A 17900-nucleotide genomic window follows, 5' to 3' on the forward strand; every position below is an offset into this window, starting at 1 on the left:
AGCCCTCCCTGTGCCGCAGCAAACACCCCCTCACTTATCCATCGCCAAAGGTGGGTCATTCCCTGGCCCCATCAGCAGGTGCTGTGAGTGTGGAACACCTGAGTGCTCACTCCCAGCCTGAGTGACACCTGCAGGTCGGTCCTTCCAGGTGACTCCGAGCTTGGGTGACACCTGCAGGTCGGTCCCTCCAAGTGACCTCCCAGCCCAAGTGACACCTGCAGGTTGGTCATTCCCTCCAGGTGACTCTGAGCCCAAGTGACACCTGCAGGTCGGTGGGTCCCTCCAGGTGACTCTGAGCCCGAGTGACACCTGCAGGTAGGTTGGTCCCTCCAGGTGACTCTGAGCCCGAGTGACACCTGCAGGTCGGTCCGTCCCTCCAGGTGACTCTGAGCCCGAGTGACACCTGCAGGTTGGTGGGTCCCTCCAGGTGACTCTGAGCCTGGGTGACACCTGCAGGTCGGTGGGTCCCTCCAGGTGACTCTGAGCCCAAGTGACACCTGCAGGTCAGTGGGTCCCTCCAGGTGACTCAGAGCCTGGGTGACACCTGCAGGTCGGTGGGTCCCTCCAGGTGACTCTGAGCCTGAGTGACACCTGCAGGTCGGTTGGTCCCTCCAGGTGACTCTGAGCCCGAGTGACACCTGCAGGTCGGTCCGTCCCTCCAGGTGACTCTGAGCCCGAGTGACACCTGCAGGTCGGTGGGTCCCTCCAGGTGACTCAGAGCCTGGGTGACACCTGCAGGTCGGTGGGTCCCTCCAGGTGACTCAGAGCCTGCGGTGATGCTGCAGTTCGTTAACACCGCCCGGTTCCCTGTGTTGCAGGATGGCGTTCTTCCTGGAGGAGGTGATGGCTTGCACCAAGCGTCTCCTGGAGGTGATATCTGGCTGGCTGCCTCGGCATTTCTTCGGTGCAATCCTGGTTTCTCTCCCAGCCCTGGCAGTTTTTTCACACTTCACCTCTGATTTCGAAACAAATATACATGTAAGTTGTGCAACTCCACTCGGTGATGAGATGTTTTGGATGGAACAATCCGTGTTGTTTGCCTGCACCTTCCTCCACCTCCCTGTGCTTTACATCTGTTCCATTCGGATCTCTGGGAGGCAGAGGGCTTTGTGGCTGATGGAATTCCTAGTTTGTTATGTAAATACAGGGCTTTGAAAACTCCCAGACAAAAGAGGACAGCCTGCCTAGAAATGCCTGATACTTCCCTGCTGTGTTTTTCCTTAGACCAAGCACTTCTGCAGGAGTTTATTGGACATAATGCAGGTGGTTTATTTATCTCAGGCACATTAATCTAGGCTGGATTTGGAGTTTGCAGTTGGCCATGGTGTGCAGTGAATCTCAGCAGTGAGAACAGTATTAGTGGTGGGTGTTGTGACTTTGCAGAGATGGAGGAACTCAGAGAGAGGTCTCTGTACCTAGAAATGATCATTGCAGGGGCTGTGGAGATGGTTAAAGGGATGCAGCAACTGCCTTCTGGAAAGGAACAGAAAGCAATGGGCATATTTAGCCCAGACACAGAGATCCACAGGGGATTTGGGGTCTCTGTTAGTAAAAGCATTCAGAGAGGGAGAACAAGGGGTTAAATAGTCACAGAATTTCACATAAATTCTCTGAATTTGCAGAATCCCAGACTGGCTGGGGTTGGAAGGGACCTTAAAGATCTTCCATTTCCAGCCACCTACCATGGGCAGTGATGAGAAGGGGAAAGAACAGTTTAATTTAAAGGCCAACTGTAGCATAAAATCAAAGCTTAAAAACTGTGAATAAAATGGCCTCAAACTGGAGATGAAAGCTGATTTCTCTGCAGGTTTCTCTTCAGTCCCATAGTGATGCTTTCCAGGATCTTCAGGGAATTCTGTCTCACAAAGCCCTTGCTATTTCAGGGCCCTGGGTGTAGGTTATGACCAGATCCTCCTCACTCTTCCTATCACAGCTCATTCCTGGCTGTGGGAAGTGTTTGTGCCATGACAACCTGTGGCCACACACTTGTTGGTCCTTCTGATTTAAACACACTCCCCGTGGTTATCACAGGCACAGGAGGGTGTGTTGGACATTCTGTTACATCACATGTTTAAAGCCATTCTGCAGCTTCTCCCTTTTGGGACTTTAGTTAAGAACTTTGCAGAAGTAAATTTATTTTTTGTTAGTTCAGTTTGTTGATGCTCTTTCTTTGACATGATTATCAGTGAATTAGTTGAAGGAATTTTTTCTTTAAACTGAAGGGACCCAAAAACCTTCAAATCTGTCCAGTGATTTTGATATCATCCCATTCATCACCATCCTTGATCATCTCTCCAAATGTTTAAAAATAATAAAAAAACTCTATTGGTGTATTCTCAATACCTGTTCAGGTCAGGCTGAGTCAAAACACTTCAGGCTGCAGTAAAATGGTGATTTTCATCACCAGACTGAGAATGAACTTTGCTTTCTTTCCTCCTGCAGGTCCTCCAGAGTCGTGGGGCTGTTGGCTCCCTCTCCAAGAGATGTCCCAACTCGGGCTGTGCTCAGTGTTCCCACACTCACGGAGCTCTGGGAGGTGGAGTCAGCCTGTAGGGGGTCAGGTGAGTGTCCTGTTTTACTATGACATGGTTTTGCAAAGTTTTTTTTTATTCATAGCATTTTATACCCTCCCTGGATATAAAATAATTCAAAAGAACATTAACAAAAAAAGAGCCATGAAAAAAAAAACTTTCCAAAGCCATGCATCCATAGTAAAGTGCAGCACAACCTGACCCTCTACAGGCTGGCTTCATGCTGGGGCATCCCTTGGAGTGAGACCCAGTGCTCTGCCACTTTAGGAGACCTGAAATGGGGGGAAAAAAGTAAGTTTGAGTTATGTCTTTTTATGGACACTTCTGAAACTCCTTTTATCTGTTTTCTGAGTAATTTTAAAAAACCAACAACTGTGCTTGTGGTTTGAAAGTGGTAAATTATGCAAGGGTTTTTTCCCATGCTCTGTGTCTGCTCTGAATCATGTGTTTGCTTGTTATGCTACAGGATTGCAGTGTCTGTGCTTCAGCTGAACAGAGCATGTAAAATTAACAATAAAAAGAGACTATTATTAAGAGGTTGTGATTAAAAATAAAAGAGAGAAAGGGAGAGAATGATCATTTCATGCTGTAAAGCACAGCATAAAGCCAGAACAGAACTCCCTCACGCAGGTGTGGAATCTCTGTTTGAGCTTGGATGGTCATGAATATTCTTCTAAAACCAAAATTGGCACATCAGCCTGAGAGTTTTGAGCACTGTGGGATTGTATCTGGGGGAGATGAAGGTGTTCTGGGCAATGTGTCCCTCCTGCACTTCCTTGCCTTTGTTCAGTGAAGTTGTGGGAAAGGGAGGGGGGTTTGAGATGGGGCCTTTGGAACAAAAAATGTAAAATTGTCATTGCAAGTTGGCACAAGTGGTCGTGTTACTGGCAATGACCAGTCCCTGCCCTTTGTTGCCAGGGCAGATCTTTCCTTGCCCCAGCTCCCCTGTTGCTGACCAGGGTCCTCTGAGAAGGGTTTGTAAAAACAGGCAGGTGGGTGTAGTTGCCTTCCACATTTTCAATGCAGTGGCATTTTGATATTCCATTTTAAACAGATGGGGTCTAACCCCAGCAGTGGAGAGGAGGTTGCTATGAGTATTTACCTTTTCTATTTTAATTTTATTTTATTTTAGTAAGAGGAGGCACTGAGCTTTTTGCAAAGGTGAGCTGGAGGCATTGGAAGTGGCTGAAGTAATTGTGTAACACAGAGGTACAAAACCCCATCCAGGGAGAATTGTGACCTGTGCTAAAGGTTCTCTTGCTCTTGGAAGGGAAGATGTGCCTTTTCTTCCCGTGCTGCCTCCTGGTGCCCTGTGAGGGCTCACTGCCTGTGCCCACAGTGCAGATGGGGTTGGACCCTTCTCCCCGTGCCCTTTCCCGGTGCCCAGGTGGGGCTGACTGGCTGTCTCTCTCTGTTGCAGTACACCATGTTCATGTGCTGTGCCATTCTCATCACCATTGTGCAGTACTGTAACTTCTGCCAGCTCAGCTCCTGGATGAGGTCCCTGCTGGCGACTGTGGTGGGAGCTGTGCTGCTCCTCCTGCTCCACGTGTCCCTGTGCCCAGGCAGGTGAGTGTCCAGCTCACACCCTCTGCTCCAGGGGGGCACTCTGGGGTTCCTGCACCACTCACACCAGGATCTAATGCACAGGATTTACCCCCTGCCATGGCTTTCTCCACCACCTCAACTTCAATAATTTTATGTCTGCATTGTTAATTTTTTCAGGGCTCTCTCCTGTGTGACTCTCTGTCCTCACCTGCTGTGCTTCTTTGGTGCAGAGAGGTGGGAACACCTTCACATCAGGTGTTTCCTCCTCAAGGAGTCAGCACTTCAATCTGGGGGTTTGGGGGGCTTTGGGATTTCCTTTTTCATGGCTTTCATTCATAAAGGTAACCTCATTTTCATAACAGAATTCCAGTTCTCTGAATCCAGAATGGAAGTTTAAAGCCAAAAGAAGAGGCAGCTTGATTTTTGTATAACCAAACTCTGCAGGGAACTTGCTGTGAAGGAGTGGGCAAGGTGTTAGTGTTGTGCTCACCTGCTGTGCTTGTGGGGCACACACGTGTTGTCAGACCCACAGAACTGCCTTTCACCATTGGTTTGAAAATCCCTTTTATTAAGGAATTTCCCAGGCATTTGGTGGGGCCAGGGAGCCCAGTGGTTCCCCCACACCTCCCTGCTTTTATTTTTGCTCTCAGGAACCATGTGTTTTTCTTCCACCACTTTCCTCAATGCATGTTCCTGTGTGGAATGGAGGTGCTTAAATTTAATGGGGTTCCAGTGCCCTGTTTCCTTTCTCACTTTCCTGCCTTTCCAGAGGATGCTGCAGGACAGTAACCAGAAGAATCAAGACTATGCATTTTCTGTGCAATAACCTTAAGTTATTTCAGGTTTCCTCTGATAAGCAGTTTTCCCCAAGGAGAAATTGTTTGTAGTATTCTCCTCCTGTTTCCTTCCCAGGAGAGTCAAGGGGGTCTTTCCAGCCTTCCACTCCTGCTGATAACATTTTATAATCTACTTGCACTTCTCAGTGGCTTTAAGACCTCTCACAGTCTTTGGCTCTCCTGGGATGGACTTTGCAAGGTCTTCTGCTCAATCAGTCTAGTTGCTCTCCTACTTCAGAGACCTGCTGAATCATGTGGTGAAAAACATGCAAAAACCTCCAAACAAACCAAAAAGAGTTGGCAGATACACGTTTTGTGTGAGTGTTTTTCTTTAATCCCCTCTTGGAGTATCTTCAGTGCACTCTTTTAATCTTGATTTAATTTATATTAAAGGAAAAAAGGGAGCATAAAAGTCACCTCTGTTCACACCTGTGATTTGGAGGTGGCTGTAAGGGTTGAAGGAAGAAAGTCTTTCCTTGGGAAAAAACAACTGAGAGTTGGAGTCAGTTGGCAGATGATTTCTTGCTCATACTGGGCTGAAGAAAAACCCCTCCCTGGTCAGTGTGCAGAGCATTCAAGGAGGGCAGGGCAGTTCTTTGCAGCTTCAGTGAAGGGAGGGAGTGGTGGGGTCTGGAGACTCCCCTGTCCCCAGCTGAGTTTGTCCCCTTGAGTTTGTCCCCCTGGGTTTGTCCCCTCCTGGGTTTGGGTTCCAGCACAGCCAGTGCTGTCTGTGCCCCAGCACTGAGGGACCCTCTCCCAGGAGCAAAGATGACTTTGTCCTGTGCCTTTTCCCTTTGTGGCACTGGTGCTGTCACTGCTGCCACCAGCTGTGCTGACAGTCATGGAATCACAGGGTCCTTTAGGTTGGAAAAGCCTCTTGAGGTCACAGAGTCCAAATGCTCCCCAGCACTGCCAAGGCCACCACTAACCCATGTCCCCAAGTGCCACATCCACATGGCTTTTAAACCCCTTCAGGGATGGTGGTGATGATGATGATGATGATGATGATGATGATGATGATGATGATGATGATGATGATGATGATGATGAAGATGGACAGCCTGACCCAATGCCCACCCTTTCCATGCAGAAACTTTCCCAGTATCCACTGTAATCCCCCCCCAGCACAACTTGAGGCCGTTTGTTCTTGTCCTGCCCCTGTTCCCTGGAGCAGAGCCCAACTGGCTCCACCAGGTTTGCTTTTTCAGGGAAGTGAGTGAGGAGCAAACCCCTGATGCCAATTCCTGACTCCCTGGTTCCTTTTCCATGATTCCCCCCAGCAGGATCTTTGCAGCTCCCTCAGCTCTGCCCTGCTGGGGTGTGTGCTTGGAGCTGCCTGGGGAGGGAATATTCCTGTGCCCGAGCTCTGTGCTGGCACTTGGTGCAGAAAGGAACCCAAAACTGGGGATTTTCTCTGCTTTTCAACGTTATTGAGGGACTGGGACAGGCTGTTCCAAAGCACAGAAGAGAGACCTTGCTGTCCTGTGGGTTCAGCAGCTTTTGCTGCCTGCTGGGGGTGTCCTGGGAATGTTAAAAACCCATTGTCTTAAGAAATGTTGGTAATGAGAGTGTGTTTCCACCTGTGAGTGGAACAGTGGTCCCCATTAATGAGGAAAGTTCAGAAATCATGGAATATGTCCCCATCCCATCCCTCAAAAATAAAAGTTTGAAGTGATGGAGCTCAGTGCAACTGCAGGTCCAACAAGGTGCTTGGTGGAATTGCTGCTGAGCAAAACTAACACAGGCTGAGTTAGTGAAACCCATAAATTCAGTGTGTTAATAATCACCTCTTTGTTGCTCCTGCCATGAATCTGGACCATGTTTTTGGTCACAGTGGTATTGCAGCTTTGTCTGCACCACAGATGGATCCACTCTGCAGGTTTCTTTACTTCTCTTTACAGATGTAACTAATTGTGAGATTGTGACACTCTCTTAATATTTGAAAAAGTGCTTGAAGTGCTTCTTTTCTGTAATGGTGTCTTCTGTTTGTGAGGGGATTTTTTGTTTGTTTGGAGGGGTTGGGGTTTGTTTTTTGTGTTTTATTTTTAAAATCTTTGTCCTGTGTGCTCAGATGGGATGAAGGCAGAACCAAGTTTTAGAGTTCTGAGTTTGCACCTCCCTGTTTCCAGGTAATCCAGGATTGTTTAACTATTACTCATCCCAGGAACCAGCAGTTTCCCTTTAGAGGGATTTGCATCTCTGGCTGCTTCCTCCTTTCAGGCCAGATGCAGATAAGTCAGTTCAGACACAGATTATCTGGAGCTGCTCAGGTGTGAGATGCAGATCCTGGTCTGTATAACAGAAGCTGAACATTCTCTCTGAAATTCTGCAGGATGGTTTGTTTGTTGCTTCACCTTCCCCTCTGAAATCAGTGCTCTTTTTACTTTCAGCTCCATGGAAACTCCTCCTCTAGATTTGGCACAGAACTTTAGGTAAGCTTTATATAAATTTACTATCTTTATGTTTAGGGATGGAAATGTTTTCAGTGATTTATCTGTAGCAAAATTTTGCATCCACAGTAATAACTTGGGAACTCAACAAATTGGTTCAGCAAGTGGTGTTTCAGCTCCTCATATTTGTAATTTCCTTTATAGGTTACTTGGTGTGACCACAACTCAGCAGAGCTGATGTCAGAGCTGTGTAATGGTATCTCCTCTTTAAATTGGATTTCTAGGAAATAGAATTATGGAGGAGCTCTATAAAACAGCATCTGTTTTTCTGGTGGTAGCAGTTTTTAGAGCATTACCTGTACATCACCAGCTGTTTGTTTGGTTCCCTTGGCTGGTTTGCACCATTCAAAGCAGCAGGAGTTGGAGCATGGCTGGCCAGGGGAGAATTCCCTGTGGGGCAGGAGCTGCCCCTGGAAAAGCTGGATGTGCAGGTGCCTTCCCAGGGTGAGATGGGACAGTCTGGGCCTGGCTGTCCCCTCAGCTCACCTGGGCAGGACAGCAGAAATTAATTGGAGAGCAAAGGACATTCTTGCCCCCAGATTTTCAAACAATCAAACAGAAATGTCTTCCTGGGTTATCAATGGCCCTTTATAAATCAATACATTAAAGATTCACTCTGATTATTTCAGTGGTGGATTTCTCATGGGTTTGTTGCAAGTTTTGCAGGACCATTTTGAAGGTGTTTTTACTTGCCTTTGGTATTAGACAAGTGTGTGTTTGCCAGTCACAAGCTTGGGGGCAACACTGGGTCGTGCTGAGCTGCTGACCCCGTGATGTGAGCCAGGAATCCACTGAAGTGGCTTTCCAGGAGCATGTGCTGCTTTTCCTGGGAGCATGGGCCAAAACAAACCTGCTTTTACAGACCTGTGACCCCCCTGAGTTCTGTGGTGTGTGGGAAACACGTGGGGTTGGTGCAGAGAGGTGGGAACACCTTCAATCACGTGTTTCCTCCCCAAGGAGTCAGCACTTCAGTCTGGGGATTTGGGGGGCTTTGGGATTTCCTTTTTCATGGCTTTCATTCATAAAGGTAACCTCATTTTCATAACAGAATTCAGTTCTCTGAATCCAGAATAGCAGTTTAAAGCCAAAAGAAGAGGCAGCTTGATTTTTGTATAACCAAACTCTGCAGGGAACTTGCTGTGAAGGAGTGGGCAAGGTGTTAGTGTGGTGGTCACTCCAGTGATGCCTTAGGATCAGTCCAGGTTTGGATCCTGAGTGGTTTATTATTAGTTTGTGAACTCACTGAAGCTTTTGTGCTGCTCAGAGTTACAAACCTCTCCCCCAACAGGCTCCCACCCAGCTGTTAATCACTGATAAACAATTCATCCTGCCTTAAATCATTAACTACCAGGTCTTCCCCTCAAGGACAGAAATCTGGGAAAAGATCAGTTACCAAGCACTGTTTGCATGCAAGGCTTTTTCTTCCATAAATACACAACTTTTAAGTCACTGCAGGTGAGAGCTGGTGAGAAATCGAGCCATGGATGTCACTGTGAGCTGGCTCTGCCTCCTTTGCTGAGCCTTACTTGGGATTTAGAGGCCAAATAAGGCAGTGACCCAAATGTCTCACTCATTAAACATTTCTAAACTTCATTTGCCCCTTTTTCTTAGGAGATGTGCTGGGTTTGTGTGTTGTCTGTGCTCCTTCAGGTGGGGAAGAGGCACCTGTGCATGAGTTACTCCCTTCAGTGCAGGCTCCACTGACCTGGCACTGCCCAGACCTGTAAACCAACAAGTCCTGGGAGTGAGTCCTGTTCTATTTCTACCATTAAACAGAATTTGGCTTCTCTTTTGAGGGCTGTTTTACTGTACATTATTGTGTAACACATTTCTGGAGTGCTGTGCAGACAGAATTGCCCCTTTTCCTGGGGATGGACTAATGAAAAGGTGAAACTCCCTTATCCTAACAAACTTTTTTTGCAGCACCTTTCTCATGGAATGAAATAAATCAGTTCCTTTCTCACCCCACTTACCACAAAAACTTTCCATGCGTTCCGAGAGGGACAAACAAGCTTATATTTTGCTTTTAATGAGGTTGTTCCTTCTCCTTGAATCTTAGAATCACAGAATGGATTGGGTTGGAAAAGACCTCCGAGATCATCAAGTCCAACCCTTGGTTCAACTCCAGTCCCTTTACCAGATCATGGCACTCAGTGCCACGGCCAAGCTCAGCTGAAAAACCTCCAGGGATGGGGAATCCACCCCCTCTCTGGGCAGCCCATTCCAATGCCTGAGCACTCTCTCTGCAAAGAACTTCTTCCTGATATCCAACCTAAACCTCCCCTGGCAGAGCTTGAGCCCATCGTGCCCCCTTGTCCTATTGCTGAGTGCCTGGGAGAAGAGACCAACCCCCACCTGGCCAGAACTTCCCTTCAGGCAGTTCCAGACAGTGCTGAGGTCACCTCTGAGCCTCCTCTTCTCCAGGCTGAACACCCCCAGCTCCCTCAGCCTCTCCCCACAGCACTTGTGCTCCAGTCCCTTCTCCAGCCTCGTTGCTCTTCTCTGGCCCCGCTCCAGCCCCTCAATCTCTTTCCTGAGCTGAGGGGCCCAGAACTGAACACAACACTCAAGGTGTGGCCTCCCCAAGGCAGAGTCCAGGGGAAGGGTCACTGCCCTGGGCCTGCTGGCCACGCTAGTTTGGATCCAGGCCAGGATCCCATTGGCCTTCTTGGCCACCTGGGCACACTCTTGGCTCCTGTTGAGCTTCCTGTCCCTCAGTCCCCCCAGGTCCCTCTGCCTGGCTGCTCTCCAGCCACTCTGTGCCCAGCCTGGAGCGCTGCAGGGGGTTGGGGTGGCCAAAGGGCAGGACCTGCACTTGGCCTTGTTGAACTTCATCCCATTGCAATCAGCCCATCCCTCAAGTCTATGCAGGTCCCTCTGCAGAGGGAGAATCAAAAAGAGATCACGAATCAAAACTATGTTGATGTTGCCTGAGAAGAGAGAAATTAGCAATGGTAAGGAAGCCTTAGCACAGAGTCATGTCTGGATTGTCCATTAATCAAACCTTTGAATTTGCCCTATTTCCCAGACAGCCCAAAGGACACAACCATAAACTTGTCTTTTAGCAGGGAATATTTCTCATTTTCATTCATTTCTTCCCTCAGAGCAGGTGGGGGGTTTGTTTCCACTGTGGGTGCTCGAGGAGGATCAGCAGAGGGAGGACTGAAGGCACTTTGGTTGCAGGGAGGGTTTGCAGGGCTCAGTTCCACGTTGTTCTTGGAAAGCAGAACTCCATTCCTCACCATTCCTGCCCTGCCTTCTCCTCCCAGATCCAGCAGCCAGGAATCCTCCTTAAATAGAGATCCAAATCCAAACAAGGGCTACTGGCTCAGAAACAAACTGGCTTTCCAAAACCCTGAGTGGAAATCCATTATCTCTTATTTGTGATGGAGATTCTGTCTGCAGAGCTCTCGCTGCCCCACGTTCACCCAGCCTGGATGGAGGTGCCAAGTTAACAGTGGGGTGGCTGTGCCAGCCAGCACTCACCAGTGGGAGTTAAAGCAACACTCTCAGCTTAAGATTTCAGTATGAATTACTTTTAAAATTCATTTTCTGCTGCAGCACCTCATAAAGAACAGAACTGAGAAAGATTTAGGGGGTGTGATCCTTTCTGTTTCAGGTGGGGGGTTTTTCCTTCTTTTCATTCTAAAGGGTGACTCCAGGTCATCACTGCTGACTGTGAGAGGTGATTTATGGTCCTGCAGGTCCTGCAGCTGGTCTGGGGTGTCCAGAAATCTGCTTTCCACAAGAGGGAGATGTCAGTGCTGTCCCGTCCAGGCTGCACTCAGGGCTTTCCTTCCTGCTGCTTCCAGCAGTGGCACCAGGATAAAAACACCTGCCCAGGAGGAGACTCTGCCCCTTCTGTTTTGGGATCCCAACCCTTTCCTTCTTAGTGAAATCAGGTCAGGGGACAGTGAGTCACTCCCTGCACAGGGAGATCCCTGGGTTGGAGCCCACGGGGCAGAGAAGGTCAGGCCAGTGCTGAGCAGGTGACTGAGAGAGCTCACAGGGGCCAGAGCTGCAGGGATGGGCAATGGGGGCAGCAGTTCCTGCCCAAAAAGCAGGTCTTGCCTTCCACTTTTCCCAACACGCCATTTGTGGCACTCACCTGATTCATTGGAGAGGAGTTAAAGTGCTTTGAGAGGTGTTTTGTACAACAAAGTGTAAATAAAAAGCCTTTAATGGCTTGAATAAATCCCTGTGGCAGGGATGTCTGATAATAGAGAGGATTATCTGGATCAAACTTGTACTCTCAAAGGAGTACAATGATCATGCTCAGTTCCTCTCACAGATCTGCCCACCAGGTGTGGGAAATAACAAACTCAGACTCTGAAAAGAACCTGAATTGTTCTCCTTACACAAGATTCTTTCCCCCAACCCTTTTTTATTTTTCAAGGTCTTTCAGGGTCTTTTCTCTTCCTTACCCTCCCCTCATTTTGTTTTATAAGCCCAGCAAGTTGGGAGGATATTTTGCCACCTGCAAAGTAGGTAGCAAGGATTGTATTTCAGGAATTGTTCCCATTCTAGTCATTAATTATGGAATCTTTTAGGCAGGAAAAGGCCCCCAAGGTCAGGGAGTCGTAGAATACCCTGAGTTGAAAGGGACCATCAGGGGTCATCAAGTCCAATCAGTAACCCAGGACTCCCAAGGCCACCACTAAACTGTGTCTTTGGCTTAGTCTCTGGTTTGTCTTTCAAGGGAGGAAAGAAATAGGTTCATGACAGAGGTTCTGTTGAGAAAAGTGGTTGTAAGGGAGGCAGGAAAGTCTTGGTACAGCAGTGACAGGAAGGTGATGGTGGGGACCTGCTGTGAGCTGGGCATTATCTCCTGCTGCCACTGTTCCCTCCTGAAGAGAGTGAAGGGAATATACCTTCACTTCTCCTGGAAGAAGTGTATTTATGCCAGAAAACAAAAGGAGTAATTTCCAATATAGTGTGTTATCTTTAATCTGAAATTCAATCTGCACACTCTGGATTGTAAATATTTCACTTGCAGGGAACTCTTTTCCATGTAGGCTCACTGTGGTAGAAGTTACTGGAAACAAAGACTATGGCACAGAGAAGTGTTTGCAGAGATGGGGCATGTTCATCTGTTCCACAGCTGTGCTGTGGTTTTGCTTCATCACACTTTGCTGTCAATCAAGGACTTGAGAATGAAATTCAGAAAAAGAAACTGTCTGTGATAAAGCTCAGTTCTAAAATATGTCCCAAGTGGAAGCCTGTCCCCCATGGACAGAGAGAAACAAAACGGGCTGAGAAATGTTCTCATGTGCTACAGAAACCAATTCAGCCTTCCCTTCTAGAGCTGTTGCTCCAGTTGTGCTCTGAGTTGGGAACTCTGAGTTTTAAAGTTCACAGAGAAGTGGGGGCACTGAGCATGGATTGCCCCGAGCATGGATTGCCCCTGAGCATGGATTGCCCCTGAGCATGGATTGCCTCTGTGGGTCTCAAGGAGGAAGGTTGATGGGATGCTTTCCCTGAAGAAACATCTCTTAACATGGAGAACTTCAGCACATGTCTGCTCATATCAAATCAAGCTTTGGCATCATTTTATACCAAAAAACTGCAGTTGGTGCCTCCAGAAGTGACTGGGTGCCAAAATGCCTGGGCTGAGCCTTCGTTTGTGGAGTTACAGGGGTGGAGCCTTCTCAGATTCAGGTGGTGTCTGCTCCTCTGCGGAGAGCTGAGTTGCAGAGTGCAGATGTCTCTCAGTAGGGTTGGTTTGGCACTGGCAGAGGCTCCATCAGCACCTCATGGTCTCATTGGCAGAGACCAAGTGTGGAGAGGATCTGAAACACTGCTCTCAGTCTCTGTGAGACAGGAGCTTCTCATTCTTGGCACTCTGAGGAACTTTCTGTTTCCACCATGAGGAGCCTCAGTGGTTTTATCACAGAAGAGATGTCAGCCCAGAGCCCCAGATTCTGCACTTCCATGCAGGTCAGAGAGCCACAGGCTGGTCTGGGTTGGAAGGACCATCTTGTCCGACCCCCTGCCCTGGGGGTTCTCCATCACGTGTCTTGTGCAGTGTTACCTTCTCCCAAACCCTTCATGTGCAGCCTGAAAGGCACATGGCAAAGGTTTATGATGAGGAGATGAGGAAACAGCACAAGGAATGTAAAGCAGATGTTTCTGAATATTGGAGGTAATAAAAAACCAGATAAATCCCACAATACTCACACATGCACCCTCTGTACAGACATGCACATGCACACAGATAGCTGAGCACACCCCCAGGCATTACTGAGCATTGCACATGCACATTTACATGGGTGCTTTTAGTTACGTATTTAGATATAACAGTAACTGTTTCCTTGGTGAAGTTCCTCACACACAACTGGGCGACTTCTGTGGTGCTGAACCTGATGAGAAGGAAGTTCTCCGTGAGTTTAAGAATTAAATTAATTCTTTGGCGTTTCCTTAACAGCAGATGAAGTTCTCAATGCATATTTTATAGTTTAGTGTGTAACTGCACTTCCCACACCTCTTTTTCCAGCAGAGGATTTCTGTCTGTGGAGCAGCAGTGGCAGTTCCCTGGCTGTGGTTTTAATGCACTTGTTTGTTCTTTCCTCTCTCCAGCTCCAGGAAGAGCCCGTGCAACAGCTCCATGCCAGGTGACACCAAGAGGCCAGCAGACCTCATTGGGCAGGAGGTGGTTCTGGTTTCCTTCCTCCTGCTGCTGCTGGTGTGGTTCCTGAACCGGGAGTTTGAGGTCAGTTACCGCCTGCACTACCACGGGGACGTGGAGGCCGACCTGCACCGCACCAAAATCCAGAGCATGCGGGATCAGGCGGACTGGCTGCTGAGGAATATCATCCCCTACCACGTGGCCGAGCAGCTGAAGGTGTCCCAGAGCTACTCCAAAAACCACGACAGCGGCGGCGTGATCTTCGCCAGCATCGTGAACTTCAGCGAGTTCTACGAGGAGAACTACGAGGGGGGCAAGGAGTGTTACAGGGTCCTGAACGAGCTCATCGGGGACTTCGACGAGCTGCTCAGCGACCCCCACTACAGCAGCATCGAGAAGATCAAAACCATCGGGGCCACCTACATGGCGGCGTCGGGGCTGAACACGTCGCAGTGCCAGGACAGCAGCCACCCCCACGGCCACCTGCAGACCCTCTTTGAGTTTGCCAAAGAGATGATGCGGGTGGTGGACGACTTCAACAACAACATGCTGTGGTTCAATTTCAAGCTGCGCATCGGCTTCAACCACGGCCCGCTGACGGCCGGCGTCATCGGCACCACCAAGCTGCTGTACGACATCTGGGGCGACACGGTGAACATCGCCAGCAGGATGGACACCACCGGCGTCGAGTGCCGCATCCAGGTGAGTGAGGAGAGCTACCGCATCCTCAGCAAGATGGGCTATGACTTTGACTACAGGGGGACGGTCAATGTGAAGGGCAAGGGGCAGATGAAGACCTACCTGTACCCAAAATGCATGGACAACGGGATCGTGCCGCACCACCAGTTGTCCATATCTCCAGACATTCGGGTTCAAGTGGATGGCAGCATTGGGCGGTCTCCCACCGATGAGATTGCCAACCTGGTGCCTTCTGTACAGAATTCTGATAAGATAGCCCATGGCACAGATAACTCAGAACCCAAGGACATCCTTCCTTCCGCCAAGAAGCTCCAGAAGGACGCGGCGAAGGCAGAGGAGACGTGCCGGTTTGGCAAAGCCGCGGAGAAGTCTGACAGTGAGGACACGGGGACTGAGGAGGTCAATGAACTGACAAAGCTAAATATCTCTAAGAGTGTATGATGCACTGTCAGAGTTGCATGAAGTGCTCTGTCCATAGAAACACACAAACTTTTGCAATTGGCAGTTTTCTTTTTCAAGAGAGACCTTCTCTACCCCTGGGTTGTACGTTTGTGTTCATTTCGGCGCCTGGGGCTGTGTGGATCACGGCTCTGCAGGGCTGCTTTTCATCCATCTCTCTCCTCCATGCCCCAAGTCACACCCCGAGCTCCCCAGCTCCCTGTGCAACCATCTTATAGCTGAGTAGAGGATATTAAGTGCCTTCAGATATACTCCATTGGACTCCCTGTCAAGGTACAGAGGCCCCAAGTGAAATCATAGCTTTGGGTATTTATCTAATTTTAAAGAAAAGAAAAGCTGTGGTTATATCATTTTTATTGTTGTTTCTCACAAAACACTTTTTTTGGCTAATGCAACTCCTTGGGTTTTTTATATCTCTCGGAACAATGTTTTACTGTTATCAGACCTTTTGTATGTAACACACAGACATGTGCATGTATCTACCATATGAGACTGCTATAAAGTGCCAGTAATGCACCATGAGAATGTCCAGGCGAGGGTGCCACGCTGTGGGGAGGGCTGGAGGAGCAGCCCTGCTGTGGCCCAGCCTGTGGGCAGGGCAGGAGGAGCAGCCCTGCTGTGGCCCAGCCTGTGGGCAGGGCAGGAGGAGCAGCCCTGCTGTGGCCCAGCCTGGGCAGGGCAGGAGGAGCAGCCCTGCTGTGGCCCAGCCTGGGCAGGGCTGGAGGAGCAGCCCTGCTGTGGCCCAACCTGTGGGCAGGGCCGGAGGAGCAGCCTTGCTGTGGCCCAGCCTGGGCAGGGCAGGAGGAGCAGCCCTGCTGTGGCCCAGCCTGGGCAGGGCTGGAGGAGCAGCCCTGCTGTGGCCCAACCTGTGGGCAGGGCTGGAGGAGCAGCCCTGCTGTGGCCCAGCCTGGGCAGGGCAGGAGGAGCAGCCCTGCTGTGGCCCAGCCTGGGCAGGGCTGGAGGAGCAGCCCTGCTGTGGCCCAGCCTGTGGGCAGGGCTGGAGGAGCAGCCCTGCTGTGGCCCAGCCTGTGGGCAGGGCTGGAGGAGCAGCTGCCACAGGTGTGTTCCCCCTCACCTGTGCTTTCTTCAGCCTCCACGTGCCATCGTGTGCTTTGGCTACACTTCTTTTCCATATAGCCAATGAGTTGCAGATGTGTGGGAATGCAGGAAGGGTTGGGACAGCGCCAGCTCTGGGGACAGGTTTCCAGGAGCAGTGAGAGGCCTCAGGAGTGTTGCAGTTGGGGGCTCACGACTCCAGCGCCGTTCGGTGTCGCACCGGACGCGGCTGAGGTGGCCAAGGTAGGTGACGTCGGTGTCTCTGAGCTGACTGGAGAGAGAAAGAGAGAGAGAGAGAGAAAAGCAAAATAAATGTTTTGGGAATGCCTTTATTTATTTATTTATTTTATTCCTATTGGGGCTTTCTCTTTTTGTTTTCTCTGGGGATTGTCATGTGCAGAAGGGATCAGGAGAGACGAGTGGGTTTAACGGGAGTCATAAGATGGTGTTTCAGCCTCTTCGAGCTACCAACCACTGTGAGGATGTTACCTTAGGCAATATTTGTTTCCAAGCTGGTGACACTTCAGAAGCCACCAAACACAGTTGAGTATCCCAGCTTCCCTCTGGACTGAACCAATGGTGCTGCACAACATTTTTCAGGATTTCCCCACACACACACTGTGCTTTGGCAGCAGGGAACAGAGCAGGGTGCTCCCTGCGTGGCTCTGGGAGCAGGACAGGGGGAGCAGCCCCTGTGGAGAGCTGAGAAGCACAAGCATTGCCCAGTCCTGTGGATGGCTCCGGGCAGGGCCTGGGAGCAGCAGCTGGCAGAGCACAGAGGGGACTGTGGGATGGAGGCCTTGGGCTGTGCCAGTTTGTCCTCTGCTTCCATCCCCTCCCTGACTGGGTTTGATGCCCTGCTGTGGGTAATACTGACTATTCAACTATTCCCATCCAGGGAACTCCTTGGGACACCAAATAAAGGATTTTTATGCCCCAGAGAAGTCCATCAGCCAGGGAGGAGCGGGGGAAGGCAGTGCTATGCTGGCTGTGGGCTGCAGTTGTGGGCAGTGCTGCTTCCCATGTGAACTCAAGGCAGAATATGTGGGTTATTCTTCTTATCCCCATGTGGTTTTTGGGATATGAGTAAAAACTATATCCATTGTGGTGTTCCTGTTCAGCTGCTGGAGATCCATCTCCACTCCACGGTCTGCATGGAGCCCTTGAAGCCTTTCTCACATGTAAACCTGTGGAATTTCTGTGTCTGTCACACAGGACTCTGCACTGGTCCCACAGGAGCTGCTGTTCATGCATGTCAATATTCTGTTTGAAAGGAAAGCTGTGCAGAATTCATCTTACTCGCTCAGTCTGCCAACACACAGAAATCCAGGGGATCCCCATCCCCAGATCCCTCTGCCACAAGTGCTGTTGCCTCCTTGGAGGCTGTTCCTGAGGAGCAGCAACGTGAGGTGTTTGTGGGTGCACAGTTTTCCAGCAGCTCCCTTCTCCCTGGTTACAGTTGCCCCCACCCTGCCATAGTGAGTGGCATTTCCAACTTTCAGGTAGTAATTCTGCAAATACCTCTTGCATCTGAAGAATGTATCCCTGAAACATTTCTAGGGTTCAGCTGAGGTGTGTCAGTGTTCCTTTTCCTTCAGTTGAGGAGCTAACACGGTCCAGAATTGTTTACATGCCTTCTAGTGTTACATTTTTGTCTCAGAGTCTGTCCAGCCTTTCTCCCTGTCACTTCTTTCTC

The 17900-nt window shown here is 49.6% G+C and overlaps 1 protein-coding gene across 2 annotated transcripts in view; it reads left to right on the forward strand.

Moving 5' to 3' along the window:
- ADCY9 (adenylate cyclase 9) overlaps positions 1 to 15224 on the forward strand; it is a 98315-nt gene extending 83091 nt beyond the window's left edge. For both annotated transcript variants that reach the window (XM_071571654.1, XM_071571655.1), the window contains 4 exons: positions 819 to 978; positions 3952 to 4100; positions 7306 to 7347; positions 13942 to 15224. In XM_071571654.1, coding sequence (XP_071427755.1) covers positions 819 to 978; positions 3952 to 4100; positions 7306 to 7347; positions 13942 to 15130 — 1540 coding nt within the window. In that variant the 3' untranslated portion in view covers positions 15131 to 15224. The remainder of the gene's footprint in view (positions 1 to 818; positions 979 to 3951; positions 4101 to 7305; positions 7348 to 13941) is intronic.
- Positions 15225 to 17900: the final 2676 nt, after the last annotated feature.

This window comes from Pithys albifrons, chromosome 16 (assembly GCF_047495875.1).
Source record: "Pithys albifrons albifrons isolate INPA30051 chromosome 16, PitAlb_v1, whole genome shotgun sequence".
Lineage (NCBI taxonomy): Eukaryota > Metazoa > Chordata > Aves > Passeriformes > Thamnophilidae > Pithys > Pithys albifrons.